Raw genomic sequence first — 17,012 nt, 5'->3', positions numbered from 1 at the left:
GAGGGCTTTTGCGCCGAAACCGATGGTGCGCACTTTTTTTGCAAAAAAACACACGTAGTCTGGTCAATGTTTAACAAATGTATTTGTACATCTTCACAGAACACTCAAATGGTCAGTCAGTCGATCCAGTTACAAACTTTTACCCTGTGACCAATCAGCCAAACAGAAAGGCAAGGATACAATTTAAAATAAAAAAATTAAATTAAAAAAAAAAAACGTGTTCAGGAGAAGATGAACCTGTCAAGTGTTCTGGAAGGAAGCAAACTTAAGGCATTCATTTTCAAATGTGTGTGTGAGTGATTTGCAACGAGGACGCGTGATACCGTCAGATGATTACATGCGGGTAGGCAGTGAAAAAAAATAAAAAATAATAATACACTGGCCCAATGTACATTCATAGTATAGGCTAAGGTTTTGTTTTGTCAGCATGTCATCTGATGGAAATGTGGTACATGTACAATAAACAACACTGCATATTTTATTTTATTTTTTTTTAAAAAAGGCTGATGACCACATAATCGCTGCATCAGTGACTTTGGGGTCATTTCAAGAAAAAAAAATGTTGACAATTGGTAGTCGACGCCCGTTTCCTGCATTTCTCCAAGTTGGAGAAGTTTCAAACCCTCACAAGCCGACAACATCAACGGTTACATTCACAACGAGCAGGTTCAGGAGGGAGCGAAAAGGTTTGACCAAAAAAAAAACCAAAACTAAATGAACACAGACAACAAGCGAAACAACTGTTTCTTCATTTCACATTCGTGTGTTGTGCACTCGTATTGCAATGAATTTGCCTTCTATGCGTGTGTATGTGTTTGTGTATTGTTTCGGTATTGGTTGACACGACCCATCCGAGCCAATCGCAGTTAACGATACTCTAACTCTGACTGGAGATCACCCCTGTGCATTATCTAGGGTAGATTTGCTCCTATATTAGGCAGGAAAGCTCGATTTTTAACTCATTCACTACGAGCCAATTCTGGACCAAGTCTGAAAAGACGTATAACGACGTCTTTGGGAGTGAATGAGTTAAAAACTGCTTCTTATTGTTTTTTTTAGCATTTTAAAAGTCCTACGTCATATTTTCAGCACACGTAATCTGCCGGGAATCGTCATTTTGAGGCTTGGGTTAAGAATAAAAAACGTCTCGACTTGATGCCAGATCACCATCACAACATGGCAGGAGAAACCCGACGACAAGGCTGCAAGCACTCAAGGCCCAGCGAAACACACACACACACACACGTGGTTCATAAACAAGACACTGTACTGTTTTTATCGACCCGACTTGAAAAATACACAAACGGTGGTTCACAGTTTTGAAGTAAAACGAAGAGGTTCATGCTAGTAGTCCTTCCTTTCCTCTCTGCATCTCAAGATAAGCGATGCAAAAACCGAAGGAAAAAAAAACAATGGTGAGTTGGGGTGCGAACACGCGGCGCTTCATCAACAAAACGATTTCAGAAACATGCAAAAAAAAAAAAAAGTGTCACTGATTTGCTTGACTGCATGATGAACTTTGACCCCCTCCCTCCTCAAGTTAAAAACTGCATCTGAGCTGATGATAAACAGCGAGTGCACATCTGGTTTGCGGTAGCAATGAAATACATTCAAGCCACTCGTGCTGCAACGAAACGGGGCATCACAACAGAGCACAACGTCGACTCGCTTAATCCAGTCGAGCCTCAAGTTGGCAGGATTAGTTTCGTGGCGGGCTAAGACGGTGGGAGTCCGCATCATTTAAGCGGTGGATAAGACGGGATTCTCATACAGCAAGAACGCGGAGTGTGATGGCGGCGACGCCAAGGCATTTTTGATCAACAGGAAGACGTGACGTGGCACCTCGACTCCTGCTAATGTGGAACTCGTAAACTCGTCCGCTTTGTATCACAACACTGAGAGGAAAGGAAAGAGGAAAAATAGCCGGAAAGAAATGACAGAAGGAGTGCCTGCATTGCTATAGTTCAAAGTGTCTCAGAACTTTAAAAAAAATATATAATAATAATAATAATAATAACAATCGCCTGGAATCTGTGCCATGACACAAATATGACAAACACGTGACTGACACTGAGAAAGTGAAGACGGACCGAAGAAGCGGCATGCAGGCTCACTGAAAAAGTGTCTGAAACCCGTACAAAACTGTAACATCCTCTCCAAAGTCATCATAGAGCAAAGTGTGTGTGTGTGTGTGTTTATTCCCTCCCCCCCCCCCACCTCCCAAAAATTTTGATAAAGAGGCAACAATCACCCTGAAGTTGGTAGAAAAGTCTCAAGGTGAACCACCAACAAATGCCCCCCCGAGGGTGGAATGCTGTTTCTAAGAGGTTGGTGGTGGTGGTGGGGGGGGGGGGGGGGGGGGCAAACAAACAAATACGCCTTGGAGGCTTAACGGGGGGGGGGGGGGCAGTTTCACCACAAACACGGTGGAAGACGAAAAGGCTAAGTGCACAGGCGACAATCGCAGGTCCCCATATTGAAGTCAAACTTTGTCTTTTTTTTTTTGCTGTCCTCTTCTTGTTGGCACTGGCAAGGAAATGTTTCCCGGGAAAATTATTTGAGAGTGAGGCCACAGCGCAGCGCTCAACAAGCAGCAAGACAAGTGGCTACATTTGTAGCTCGATGAAGAATAATGCTGAAACCAATTTTCTCCAGAAGTGTACAAGTGCAATGGGCATTGGGGTTTCCAGTGTTATATATAAAAAAAATAAAATTAAAAAAATGGAAAAGGAAGAGCTTCCAGGAAGTGTGACTTCCAACAATGGCATCATTGCCACCACGTTGGGGGAAAAAAAAACCCCAAAAAAGTTGTGTTTGTGTGCGACTTAGCTTTAGTTAAGTGCATGCTGTCGAATTGTGTGGAAAATCCAGTCCATCTTGGTGGTCCAACCGCCATGGTGAGCGTCGTTCATCTGTTTCATGAAATAGTCCAAGGCCTCCTGCAAAAAGGAAAAAAAAAAACGACACACGAAAAGACTCGTGGATCACCCCGGCCGTGATTATAGGAAAGGGTTTCTCTTCCTCGTACCTGTTCTGTTTTTTCCAGGGCCAAGGTCTTCCTAATGTAGGCGATGTCATCAAACGACTGCAACTCGGGCATGCCGGAGCCCAGCATCATGGAGAACAGGTTGATGAACAGGTTGGCATGCTGCCGAATAGCCAGGTAGGCTTTATAACACATTTCCTGGAACCTGCGGAGCGCAAGACAAAACAGAAATAAATGCGCTTGTAACTACTTCAAAAGACAAAACGACGCATCCTGTATTAATGCTCTGAAAACAGGTCAGGACTGATGGCGGCCGCAGTAATGCCGTGAGAGGGTGAACGGTGCCAACGGTCGGCTAGGAATGCAACGTTGACAAAAACACTGATTTTAAAACGGTGGCAAGGCGGGTCAAAATTGAGAATGTAGCAAATGAGCTGGTCAGTACATTCATTCATTCATTCATTCATCTTCCGAGCCGCTTGATCCTCACTAGGGTCGCGGGGGGTGCTGGAGCCTATCCCAGCTGTCTTCGGGCAGTAGGCGGGGGACACCCTGAATCGGTTGCCAGCCAATCGCAGGGCACACAGAAACGAACAACCATTCGCACTCACACTCACACCTAGGGACAATTTAGAGCGTCCAATCAGCCTGCCACGCATATTTTTGGAATGTGGGAGGAAACCGGAGCACCCGGAGAAAACCTACGCAGGCCCGGGGAGAACATGCAAACTCCACACAGGGAGGCCGGAGCTGGAATCGAACCCGGTACCTCTGCACTGTGAAGCCCACGTGCTAACCACTGGACTACCGGGCCGCCTTGGTCAGTACATTAAAAAAAAAAAAAAGAAAAAGATGCGCACCTCTCAAACTCTTTGGTCTTGGCGCACTCTTGGGAGCCCTTACTGATGACAATGAGGAAGTCTTGTGTCAGCACAAAGGGCACTCGCTCTCTCTTGTAGCCAAACTTCTTTTTCTTATGATCCAGGAAGTGTCCAAAGTCGATATGAAATAACTGCGGCACAAGGCAAAGAGTCAAGGAAGAAGCCATAGTTGGTCCTCTGATGTCAAATCTTTTCAACACTATGGGCCCTTTCGAATCGAAATCACGTTTTTTTTTGTGGCACGGCAAAATTTGGGGTAAAGTTACAGATTAAACAATTGATATTGGAAATTACAAAGCATTTCGGGGGCCTCAATGACTCGGGGTATAAGATCTTTAATAATAATGAGCGTTTGCATCACCGAACTTGTGCGGCAGTGACAAGTAACCGCAGTGTCTTAATTCCGCCAACAGAGGGAGCAAACTAACTCCAGCGATCTAGTGTGACGTCACTGAGCTGAGGTGTTTCGAAGCCTTGCTGAAAAGCATGTTGACGGCAGCCAGGATGCAGACACCCATTTTGCCAGCAGCGAGCCACAATTTTTTATTTTATTTTTTGTCAGCGGGACTCGAGTCACCTCAAAATATCCCAACGGTAACACCTGGACACCAAAGTGTGTGTTTTTTGTGGTTACCTGCCCATCATCTTTAACCATAATGTTGCTGTTGTGCCTGTCTCCAATTCCAAGAATAAACGTAGCTACACAGTAGCCAGCGCAGGACCTTGTGAAAAGGTCCACAGCCATGTCGTACCTAAAACATATGAAACGTAAATATGGGAAAAGAGGGCCAAAAGTGAATTCAATTGGCATTCCCGCGAGAGGACAAAAAAAAAATTAAAGGACTTACATCTCGCCCTTGTTCTTATCTCGGAGCCACTGATGCAGAGTGTTTGAATTGAACTGCAAAGCTCCTTTTAAGCCACCTTTGCACTGAATCTGCATGATGGTGTGCGAGCTGCGAACCACCTCGATGAGACCCACGCAGTCTCCTAACGACAGGCAGCCGTAGGGCAGCATGCTGGAGGCAAAAACAAAAAAAAAAGACATTTTAAATCAAACGCGAGCGCACGCACGTGACGAGCGAGGCGGCGAAATGTGTGAGAACGCTGAATTGCACGTACCGCAGGTCAAGTCCTTGATTCTGCCAAATGTTCTCCATGATTTTGATAATCTGCAGAGTCAGCATATCTTGGCGCAGGTCTACAGCATCAAAAGACAAGTCGGAGAGTCCAAATTAAAGACAAGCGGGTTAAACTGCCATGAGAGGAGTTTGTCGTGTACGTTACCGTCGCCATTTTTGAAGATGATCTCGTTGTTCTGAAAGAGGAGCTCGGACATGATGTCGGGATTTTCCCAGTTGAGCCACAAGGGCCTCTTTGCCGAGGACATGATCCTGCATTCCTCCAGCCTGCGCGTGGACAACCTCGCGTCATTCCGACGACACGTTAGCGCCACGGTGACGAATGAGCATCGCCCCCCCCCGCCCCCCCCCCTAACCTCAGGTTGCCTAGTTGGTGCGCGGGGTTAAGGGGAGAGGTGAAATTCTGTAGCGCATCCATGTAGTCCGGTCTTTTCATCTGGTCCACCAGGAAGCGCATCTGAACCTTCACGCACACGCAAGAAGAAGAAGAAGAAGAATTTCTGCCCCCCTCCTTCGATAGGAAAGCAAAAGTCCAAATAGCGCGAATGGGAGCACCTTCTGCGTCTCATCCTTTTTCTCCTGTTTGAGGATATCGGTGAGATTGATGAGCTTCTCCATGGCCTCCACTTGCCTGCTGAGGTGTTTGAGGTACATGCCGCAGGCCCGGCAGTAAGCCTCCAAGAGTAGACCGAACCTTTGGCTCACCGTTTTGTTGTGCATCTCGGCCCTGGGACGACAAAAATGAAGGCGAGGCTCGACGATGACACGTCGCGCGGGAAATCGGCGATTGCGGCCGAGAGGACGCGGGGAAGGGCAAACGGCTGTGTGAGGAAATTTTGAATGGACTCACTTGAGATGCCAAAAGAAAAAATGTCCTATTCTTTGATTCGTGAGGGCCTTTTTCAGTAGAAAGCGGGCCAGAGGATTGTCAAGGTACTGCTCGTATTTTATAACCTGGCACAGGAGAGATACGAATGGATGGTTATTGACAAGGAATTTTAAAATGTAAACGTTTTTAAAAGGGGATGTCCCGATCACGATTTAAAAAATTTTTTTTTTGCAGTCGAATCCGAGGCCGGCTCACTTGATTTTGACTGGATCCAATAGCTCTGTAATGCAATGCAAAATGTATCAGTTATCTTTTTGTGAGGTGGGGGGGTTAGGGTATCCCAAGAGATCCCTTTTTATATGGCAGAAAATTGGCAGGGTTTGAATCAAGTACGGAACAAAAAAAATTTTTTGTTGACTTCAAATTTTAAAATCTGACCCCCCCCCCCCCAAACAATCCCAATCAGCTGAAAATCACGTGACCGGCCCTGATTTCCAATCATGTCGATCCAATTGGGACAACCCAAATTTTAAAAATCACCGCAAAGTACAACAAGACACCTAAAAAAATCACAAATACAAAAAAGTCAGAGAATTGCTTTCCATTGAAGACCATCAAAAACAGTGATAGCAATAATAAAGTCCTTTTTTTTTTCCAAAACAAAATCTGTATTTTATCTGACAATCTCGTTGCATTTTTTTTTAGAAGAAAAGGCACAAAGCTACAAATATAAAGCTGCATTCTCGAAATTCCTTCTCATAAGATGGCAACTGTTTATCCCGACACAGTCCACACACACCGCGATGGACAGTTAGGACTGTTGGAAAAAAATAAAATAGCATTATTAGATTAGCCCCGCCCCTGGCTAAGGACTATGATGGGGGGAGGGGTTCCGACCCTGTCAGGTGTCTCCGGATCCAAACGGTTACCAAAAGACACTTACCTGTACAAGCTGGATGAGGTACTGAGACAGTTTGTCATCGGTCAGGTATTTATCAAGGCAGCGTACGGCAAAGTGTCTAACCATGGGGTCCGGGTAGTTACAGTCCAACAATTCCATGGCTTGCTCCGGACGGATGGACGGCCATTCCTTCAAAAGGCAGTACATCTAGCACGCGGAAGTATAGAGAGAAAAACACACCCAAAAAAAAAATTGCAAATCGACGTCGAGAAGAAGACGTGTGTAATTCAAATACGGATGTGTGATGTAAAATAACGGTGCAATTAATCATTCCAAATTTGCATTTGTCAGCTGCAAAAAAAAAAAGCATTAGCAAGACACATTCTTGAATAACAGTCAGGATACCTGTGCTACTTCATCCCTGGAGTTCCATTTGACAGCGAGAAGGATCTTGGGAAGGATCTCGGGGAAATTCATGCAGTAGTGCCTGGGGGGGGGGGGGGGGGGGGGGAGAAAAAAAAGGAAGGCGCGCGGATCAACAAATTGAATGGACATTGATTTCGAGTACAGAGGTACCGGGTTCGATTCCAGCTCCGGCCTCCCTGTGTGGAGTTTGCATGTTCTCCCTGGGCCTGCGTGGCTTTTCTCCGGGTGCTCCGGTTTCCTCCCACATTCCAAAAACATGCGTGGCAGGCTGATTGAACACTCTAAATTGTCCCTAGGTGTGAGTGTGAGTGCGAATGGTTGTTCGTCTCTGTGTGCCCTGCGATTGGTTGGCAACCGATTCAGGGTGTCCCCCGCCTACTGCCCGGAGACAGCTGGGATAGGCTCCAGCACCCCCCGCGACCCTAGTGAGGATCAAGCGGCTCGGAAGATGAATGAATGAATGATTTCGAGTAAGAAAATCCCATTTTGGGACACGGAAGGTATGAAGAAATAGGAGTATTCTTTTACAGGTTATCCAAGGGGGTGGGGGGGGGGGGCTACCTATGTCTCCAGAGGAAGTCTTTCTCCTGTTCGGTGATTTCTGAGAGCGGGTCTCTGTTACTGAGCTGTCTCAGCTGGTCTAGGTCGCCCTCTGTCAGGGCATGATCTCTCGCCACCCGGTTGCTCTGCAACACAACAGCAAGAGAAGAGGCAACAAACAGTATGATATCGCTTATTAATCATATCGTTCAGACTTAAGGGTCCCATCCAGGAACAAACGGTCAGAGACAAAGAAATAGTATTGGAGGGCAATGTGGGCATTCGGCCAACGTCATCATTGTGCAAAACAAATGACGCTCGGACGTGATGCATTAAGGAGCTATTAGCAAAGCTTCTCCGCCAACTCGAGTTACAGATGTACGGTGGCGCGAGATTATTCAGAGATTTGAAAACAAAGAGGAGGATCTTGAAAATAACTCTAAAATGAACGGGGGGCCAGTGAAGGGATGCCAGAGTTGGAGTGACGCGCTCCCTCTTACGAGTCAAGAGGCGAGCGGCAGCATTTTGGACCAACTGGAGCCGCTTCGTGGAGGATTGGCCGACTCCAAAGTCAAGTGCATTGCAGTAATCCAAGACACGCACTTCAAAGTTGATTCATTTGCATTCCTCTGCATTGGCCATGTGAATGCTAAATGTGCTTTCACATCATATTTCGTCATGATAATGAAATATTTCAAGTGAAAAACACCCATCGCCAGGCAATGAAGCGTGTCCAACTTTGTCTGAATCTCTAGTTGATACCTGTCCCGAGAGGTTGTAGTTGAAGCCAAGTTCTCTCGAGATGGTCCAGTTGGCGTGATCCTCCACAGCGTTCATGTCGGGGTATTTGAGCGGACTGCTGAAGTGGTCAAATTCCAGCTCCAGACACGGGGTTTCCTGCACAACGCGCTTCCGGCGTGATTATCGGGCAAACGTTTGCAAGAGGCGTTCAAAATGACTTTGTTCGGGCTACTAGAGGAGATCCAACGCTGAATTCTACTCAGCCAATGAATGTATCCTGACACGTCAAGACAACTAAAAGCTGCCTATCGTGTCGTACGCATGCTATCGGGGACGAGCTGATCGTTTACCTTATTGGGATTGGAGCCTGTGACACCGATGGCATTGAGAAGATCTTCAAGGCCATGAGGAACAGGCCACAGGTTGAGTGCCATCTTGTTTGCCACCAGAGTGTGCGTGTAGTCAAACAAGTTGACGTTGCCCCAAGCCAGTGGACAGTGCTCCTGAAAGAAAAAAAAAAGGGGGGGGGGTGCGGCAAGAAAGATTCAGGTAAGAGGAAGGACTGATCTGGAATGCTGTGAATCCAGGATGCACAACAAAAATCCAAATTTAGGATCGTTAATCCTGGCAGAGAAGTACTCGAAAAGTACTGGCGACCCATGAAGATATTATAGACTACAGTCTGGGGGGGCCACTTGTAGCCCACCATTATTTTTTCAGCGGCCCGCAACGTGGGGGAAAAAAAACAAAACCTGAACACGACATTTGACATGGGCCGCAAGATTCGTTAAAAAGGGTGCAGGTCGGCAAAGTGAGAAGGGAGGTTTGTCTACATTTTCCGAAGAGGGTGCAAAAATACAATACAGTGTCCAATTTCATGCTTAGGAATGATCCAACAACTTTGGGGGGGGGGGGGGGGGGGGGGGGGGGGGAGCGCATTTTGCGAGCGCAATTGTGTCCCTTTCAAGTAAACGCTTGAACAAAAGGCTGCCGCGGAGAGGCGTTTGTTTCTCTTTCACTCGGATTTCAACTCAAATTAAACGCATCAAACGGCGAGTAGTGCGGCTCGTTGCAAACAAGCTCCTGAACATCACTAATTTTGAAAGCGCAGCACGGGCGGCGTGCGTCAATTGTCCCGTATTGCTCTCGACTCTACCTCTTTTGCTCCTTTCCTGCCTTTGACTGAGCAAATGGAAAGGCAAAGTCTGGCGGCTCGCGGGACATCGGGGATGTACATGTCGTAGGTCAGCCACTCATTCCACCTGCAGACGCACGACAATGGAGAGGACATTTGGGAAACATTGCCCGACGGGGACGCTTGATCAAAAAAACAAAGACACGAGGGGTTTTGCAATGAAACTGGACGGCGCTCCTGTGTAGGAAAAAAAAGAGGTGGACCAAAAAAATAAAAAAAACAAAAAAAGAATTTAATATGAAATAATGATTATATATGATAATAAGAAGGCCGCGGGTTTTATGCGATGAAACATTGAATGCCCCTGCAAATAAGGAATCTAAAGTGAGCGCGTGAAAGCGACAAGAAGCTGGCAAAAAATGTTACCTGGGATTCGAGCAGGGCACTCTCTGCGTGTTCACATTGTCACACATCTGTTCTCCTCCATGGTAAATACCCGTTCTCACATAAATCTAAAAGAATAGACCGGCATCGTGAGATTTGAATGACGACGGTGTATAATGAAACATTCATTTGATTTACAAAGAAAGTAATGGAGTGCAATGCCGATATACCATTTTAAAATAATAACGCAATAATGCGAAAAATGCGAAAAATGACTACCGTATTTTCCACACTAAAAGGCGCACCTTCAATGAATGGCCTATTTTGTCTTGTTTTTTTTTTTCATACATTGAGCATGCTGCATTATATGACGCAATCTACAATGCATCCACTAGAGGGAGCTACACTCGAGGAAACACCAACAGTAAACGTAAACGTATTCATAAAGCAGCGACGCCGTTCCCTTAACAAACAGCAAGTTATAACATTGACTCGTTAACGTTGAACTCTTGCCGCTGCTCTATTTCCGTGTTCAACTGCGTAACCGATCGCCTTAAGTTTGAACTCTGCGTTGTCAGCGTGTCTCGATCAAGGAGCCATTTTGGGCTTGACATATTACCGTAATGACCATACACAAGGCGCATCGGATTTTAAGGCGCGCTGTGAGCTTTTTAAGAAAACGGAAGCTTTTCAGGCGCACGCCGTTTAGCGCCGAAAATACGGTCGCGGTATTTGTCCCGTGTCGTCCGTCTCTTCCCCACCTTGTCTATGTCTCTGATGTTGACGTTAACATAGGTGGCGCAGAGGATCCGTATTCGCAGTGTTCCGTTGATGGTCCAGAGCGACTTGGCGGCCGCCTCGCCGTTCATGTACGATGACGCCGTGGAGATGCGGCGCGAGTACGAAGGCATGACAAAGTTATCAGTAGGCAACTGGGTGTACAGGCTGTCCTTGGCCATCAGCATCAGGTTGGGCATCCTGCTCAGCATGATGCAACTGCGGATGTACTGGCGGCGGAGGGGACGGGGGGCGGGGGAAGTCAAGAAATGACTTCAAGGGAAGCCGTCTGAGCAAATTGAGTTGATGATGCAAGCGGTGGACTCACCTTATATTGGCTGATTGGGTACTTTTCCAGCAGGTACTCGTCACAGCCGCAAACTTTGAGGATGTATTTACCCTGATATTCCTGGACGCACATCTTCAGTTGCTCGGGGGAGAGCAGCATACTGCGCGTCTTCTTCCGAATGGCCTCCGCAATCACCTGCGATCAAAGATTGTCAATTATTGGTTTGATATGGCAGCCGTTATGACAGGCATGTCCAAAGTCCTGCCCGCGGGCCAAATCCAGCCCGCGGTCGAATTTCATCCGGCCCTCGGCCCCTGTTATAAAATCAGTGCCGCCTGGCCCGCAGGTTGGGCGCAATGGAACACGTGTTGCATTGACTGAGGTCTCGTAGACTGGTGAGTGATGTTTCATAGAGTACTGCTTCCCTCTAGTGGCTAAATGAGTAATAGCATTCACTAAATGAGTAATAGCATTTAGACACATCACTCACGAGTTAACAAGACATCACTCCGTGTTTATATTGACTGATATGTCATATTTCAAATTCCTGTTTCAAATGAACCAAAATAAATTCTTAAGATTGTTGAAATTAAAATAAAAATGGAAATGTGAAACAGACTGGCTTACTATAATTCGTTGAACAATGTTGTTGTTCAATGTAAAGAATGTCAGCCAAGGTCGGCCCCCCGACATTTTACCACATAAAATCTGGCCCCCTTGGCAAAAAGTTTGGACACCCCTGCGTTATGACAACGACAATACAGGCTATGCTGGACGGCGAACCGGGTGTTCTTTTAAATTAAAAATACAACCGTAACCCCCAACCTTTGCGTAATGTGGGTGTGTGTGCACGCGCACCCGTGTTTGTTAAAAAGATATTCACTGACCTGTTCAGGCACACAGTCATGGTTGATCTTCAGCGTATACTTTTGTTTGTCGTTATTTGGAGAAACAATCACCCAAATGACAACAATAATTTGACCTAAAACAGACAGAGACAAAAAGGTCAACGTTGAGGTGAGGAAATGATCAATGTCCAACAAATGGCAAGCAGCAAAAAAATTGTCAATTACTGCCGTCGTATTTTCGTGATGCGACTCCGCCCACCTTTGTCCAATTTGTTGTAAATGTGTTTGGGGAGTTCTTGCGTGGATTCGACGTTGGGTGGATACACGTAGAGGGCTCTGCTGTGGGGTCCACTGGCATCTCTCAGCTCCACAGAGTCTTTGCACACGTTCAGGATGTTTCTCCTGAAGTCCTGGACTTCGGGGTCCTTCACCAGGTCAAACTCACACACTGGCATACCGATGGCAAAACCTGTCAGAAAAAAAAAAACTTTTTTTGGTGTTTCAACATTAACTAACAGGTTACAGCTGTTGCGAAAGCGCTATAGATATATACTTTTTTTTTTCATTCATTCATTCATCTTCCGAGTCGCTTGATCCTCACTAGGGTCGCGGGGGGTGCTGGAGCCTATCCCAGCTGTCTTCGGGCAGTAGGCGGGGGACACCCTGAATCGGTTGCCAGCCAATCGCAGGGCACACAGAGACGAACAACCATTCGCACTCACACTCACACCTAGGGACAATTTAGAGCAGGCATGTCCAAAGTCCGGCCCGGGGGCCAAATCCGGCCCGCGGCCGAATTTCATCCGGCCCTCGGCCCCTGTCATAAAATCAGTGCCGTCTGGCCCGCAGTTTGGGCGCAATGGAACACGTGTTGCATTGACTGAGGTCTCGTAGACTGGTGAGTGATGTTTCATAGAGTACTGCTTCCCTCTAGTGGCTAAATGAGTAATAGCATTCACTAAATGAGTAATAGCATTTAGACACGAGAGGGCATCACTCACGAGTTAACAAGACATCACTCCGTGTTTATATTGACTGATATGTCATATTTCAAATTCCTGTTTCAAATGAACCAAAATAAATTCTTAAGATTGTTGAAATTAAAATAAAAATGGAAATGTGAAACAGACTGGCTTACTAAAATTTGTTGAACAATATTGTTGTTCAATGTAAAGAATGTCAGCCAAGGTCGGCCCCCCGACATTTTACCACATAAAATCTGGCCCCCTTGGCAAAAAGTTTGGACACCCCTGATTTAGAGTGTTCAATCAGCCTGCCATGCATATTTTTGGAATGTGGGAGGAAACCGGAGCACCCGGAGAAAACCCACGCAGGCCCGGGGAGAACATGCAAACTCCACACAGGGAGGCCGGAGCCGGAATCGAACCCGGTACCTCTGCACTGTGAAGCCCACGTGCTAACCACTGGACTACCGGGCCGCTACATTTTTTTAAATTATTTTAATTTTTTTTTTTTGCTCAAAGGACTTTTTTTTTTTTGCGAATAACAACCCTGAGCATTTCTCCCTTTTTCTCTTGAAGGTGCCAAAAGGGAACAGAACCGGCTGGAGGTGGCTCTATTGGGACTCACCAATTTCTCTGTTCAGGATCTTTTCCTCTCTGTTGCCAACTGGTTCAATGACCTTGAGGAAAGGCTGAAACAATCTGAGGTCGCACAGCCTTCGTGTCTCGTCAAAGAACTCCTCCCGCTCGGCTTCCTACGGACAGGAAAACGGAGTTAGTCTTTGTTTTAGGTTGGATTTCGAACACCAGTCCTGGAAGTTCCCCCCCCCTTCCCCCTCATAGTTTGCACTAAAGCGGGAGTCGCAGCTTTGCCATTCGGAGACAATTTTCTTACCGCTCTTCTTACAAAAGCCTTTGGGCCTTTTTTTTTTTTTTTTAAATGGATGACTGGTCTGCCAGAACACACAAGAGAAGACGAAGCACGCTTACCTGAGTAACACTGACAAAGATATAAGACGTCTCCTCCTGCAAGAGGTGATGGAGGGGATACTTTCTGGCTTCTTTAAAGAGCTCATGTTTGATGGTAATGAGAGTGGCCTCACGGAGGCACTCCAAGGTGAGAATCATTCCATTGGGCAACAGGCAATCCACCAAGATCCTGCAGATACGCACCGATTGATTCTCAAGCGCTCGGGGACGCAAGTTATATGAGTCTCAAAACTGAATTTGACATCCTCTACCTCGGAGGCATCAGGTGGATGCCCCATAGTTCCCCTGAGGACGGCCTGGGAGGCATCTTCCCCTCTGTCTCCCAGTTTGAGCACACAGAGTAGCTGCAAGCACAAGGAAAGCATTAATAATAAACACTGGATGAAATGCTGAGCACATTTTTTTTAAGTACAAGGACACCCCCTCATCTTTATCCCTCGCATAATCAAAGGCTTAAGTATTCTTAACTAATGGGAGGAAGTTTCATTGTTTTGGAGGGTATGGGGGGGGGGGGGGGGTCATAAATGGGATTTTCAGAGGTAACGCAGAATATATTTCAAAATCAAAGTCCGATAGAGCCTTTTGCATCTGGTGTTGTAGCATTCTTTTTCATTTTGATGAAACAAACAATTTTTTTTTTACAAAAACTACATTTCTGAAAAAGTGCAACAGGCTGGATGAGATGCTAATACCCACCGCCTGCTGGTGAGAAACACTCACACGCCAGATTACCCACCAGAATAATAAGTGTGCGAATCAATTTAACAGCAAAATCCAAACGCGATGACTGCCAAAAAGACCATGCAAGCATTCCAACTTCTTTTAAATGTTCCCATTTTTTTATTCCACTCAAGGAAAACTACTGAGAACTTAATAGCATGTCCGTGCCTAGTATTACTGTGTAAAATGAGCGTTCAAAATTAACAGAGGAGCGAACGTAATGCGCATGGAGCGATCCTGCGAGCTGTGACCTGATCAGGATGCAGCTAAGCACTTTTGGGCCAAAGAAAAGGAAGCTTCCTCGCAACACAGGATGTGGGAAGTGGGGGGAAACATTGGCCCCTCCACACAAGCTTGCTTTGAATTCTGAAACAACAGTTGTTTGAATGGACACTTTTTTTTTTGACAAAGCATTTGTTTTCAAAATGAACAACGGTGATAGAATGAATTTGTTCCAATGTTCAACTGAATAGAGCCAACACAGGATGTGGATCTCAAAACGTAGCAGATACAAATGTATCATTAATAGTAGGAGGATGAATAGCGAGACATACCTCAGAGAGCAGAAGGTGACGCGCTAGTTCCACCCTTCATCTTTGAATCCAACCTCATGCTGTCACTTTGGAGGGAGGCAGGAGACAGAGCGAAGGGAGAGGGGGAGACTGTACACGAACAACATCTGGTCAATCGGGGGGGTGACGTTAGCAACGAGGCTACTAACGAGCTAGCTAAGTGGACAATGACAGCACGGTGATGCCGCCGGGTTTTACAGAACGTGACAGAATCTTTGAATATTTGTTGAAACCGGTGCGATAATTGTCTGACGAGTACTCAAAATACGCACGTTATTGGTGTCCATTATTCTCCACGTTTTTCCACACAGCGCTATGGGAGCTTTTAGCTAGCTTCAGGGTTCTCTCGCCCTGGGCTTGTCCGTTGTCACTCGCCCCGCGGAAAACATTTTCTCATCCTGTTGAAATCGTGCGACACCGCGTACACGACTCACGAACTAACCTCCTTTTTTTCCCATGGGCGTCGTCGATACCCTGAACGGTTTGAAGATGACGGTGTGGGTCTCGGCACGCGGCCGGCGAGCCCAACCCCTTCCAGCTCGCGGCGGCCGGTTGATGGCTCGCAACGCCGGGCGGAGAGAGAAACGCAAAACCGCTCTCGGTCCCTTAAAATCACTCTGCTAGCCCAGACAGGAAGGAGCCTTTAAATCCGCGATGGCAACGGTTGTCTTCGCTGTGTTGCAACATTAATTTCTTGTTATGACGAATTGAACCGAGACCAGCGCGTTCAGTGAGTAGGGATGGAAACGAGGTGCGAGGGTCAAGATGTGCAGCCAGCTCCGCCGTCGATTGGAGCGCGGGAGGGGGGGGAGGGGGGGTCCTCCTTCATGTGCCTGCCTCTGAAAATTACATTCAACATATTTTGGCACTACTGACACACTGACACATGTGGTTCTACTTTAGGTGTTCCCAACAAGCACTGCGTATGACAAGGGTGTCATGTGTGAAAATGTTTTGACGCCGGTTAATTTTAATATGCGGAACAAAATGAGTCGCAAAACGAAAAAGTCACCGTTTACAGCAGGGGTCTGAAACTCACAGCCCGAGGGCTATTTGCGGGCCGCGGGATGACATTTTGCGGCCCTCCCCCTCCTTGACATGTTTAATGTTAAAGTGGCCCCCCATTCCTTAACATTGTCATAGTAACATATTTATGTGTTCAATCCACTGCAGCCTGGGGACACACAGCTTGAAATAAATTTTAACCTGAAGAATAATTATCAGCGTTGCAGACTTTTGGCATTTTAGCTGTCAATTTGTTGACAAGAACCGATGAACACTTTAGATTAGGTTGATGGGAACTCACTTTTTGAATCAGCGTCATCTCTCAGATTAAATGGATGTGCGGTACTACATTGCATCCGACATCAATGCAGGCATGAGTCCTTACATTCTTTTACTATTTACACCAATGAAGGTTCATGTATTTATATTTCCCCGTCTTGGAGAAAGACTTTCTTTCAGGGGGTGATGGAAAGCTGTTTGAGCCATATTTATTCAACCATATTCAATTGGTCCTAATGGATGTCCATTTAAACATTTATTTTGGTTACTAATTGGATCAAATAATGTTACCTGTGCAGCAATTTCATTCTGGTAGGCCAAAAGTGGCACTCGGAGATAGGAAAAAAAAACGTAACACGGAGGCAGACGCCGTCGTTCGGGCGCACTGACTTCCCACTGAGGACAAAGAGCGGACAAGTACATGGACCTTCATCTCAATATTAAAGATATCGAGTACAAATGTCTTTTCCGTCGTGAATATCGGAGGCGAAGAGGTCGCACACAAACTATAATCGCATCAACGTGTCATCATTATTACCTACCGCCCATGCAAATCAACCGCGGCGGCATCGGACGTGGACTGTACCATTCGGAACAGGGTCCTT

At 46.3% G+C, this 17,012-nt stretch overlaps 1 protein-coding gene across 1 annotated transcript; it reads right to left on the bottom strand.

The window, feature by feature from the left end:
* Positions 1-2,704: 2,704 nt before the first annotated feature.
* On the bottom strand, positions 2,705-16,214 carry LOC127606235 (phosphatidylinositol 4,5-bisphosphate 3-kinase catalytic subunit alpha isoform-like). Its single transcript, XM_052074342.1, has 25 exons — positions 15,106-16,214; positions 14,083-14,175; positions 13,832-14,000; positions 13,470-13,596; positions 12,139-12,348; positions 11,919-12,013; positions 11,071-11,226; positions 10,727-10,972; positions 10,008-10,093; positions 9,603-9,708; positions 8,797-8,949; positions 8,468-8,602; positions 7,727-7,851; positions 7,145-7,226; positions 6,782-6,946; positions 5,860-5,963; positions 5,565-5,736; positions 5,366-5,472; positions 5,155-5,276; positions 4,990-5,068; positions 4,716-4,886; positions 4,502-4,619; positions 3,847-3,998; positions 3,029-3,191; positions 2,705-2,939 (listed from the first exon to the last, which is right to left on the bottom strand). The coding sequence occupies exons 2-25, from the start codon at positions 14,136-14,138 to the stop codon at positions 2,832-2,834; spliced, it is 3,207 nt and encodes a 1,068-aa protein (XP_051930302.1). The 5' UTR covers positions 14,139-14,175; positions 15,106-16,214; the 3' UTR covers positions 2,705-2,831.
* Positions 16,215-17,012: the final 798 nt, after the last annotated feature.

The sequence above is a fragment of the Hippocampus zosterae genome, chromosome 8 (genome assembly GCF_025434085.1).
Source record: "Hippocampus zosterae strain Florida chromosome 8, ASM2543408v3, whole genome shotgun sequence".
In the NCBI taxonomy this organism is placed as follows: domain Eukaryota; kingdom Metazoa; phylum Chordata; class Actinopteri; order Syngnathiformes; family Syngnathidae; genus Hippocampus; species Hippocampus zosterae.
The sequence above is the reverse complement of the archived record's forward strand: the minus strand, read 5'-3'. Positions and strand labels throughout refer to the sequence as shown.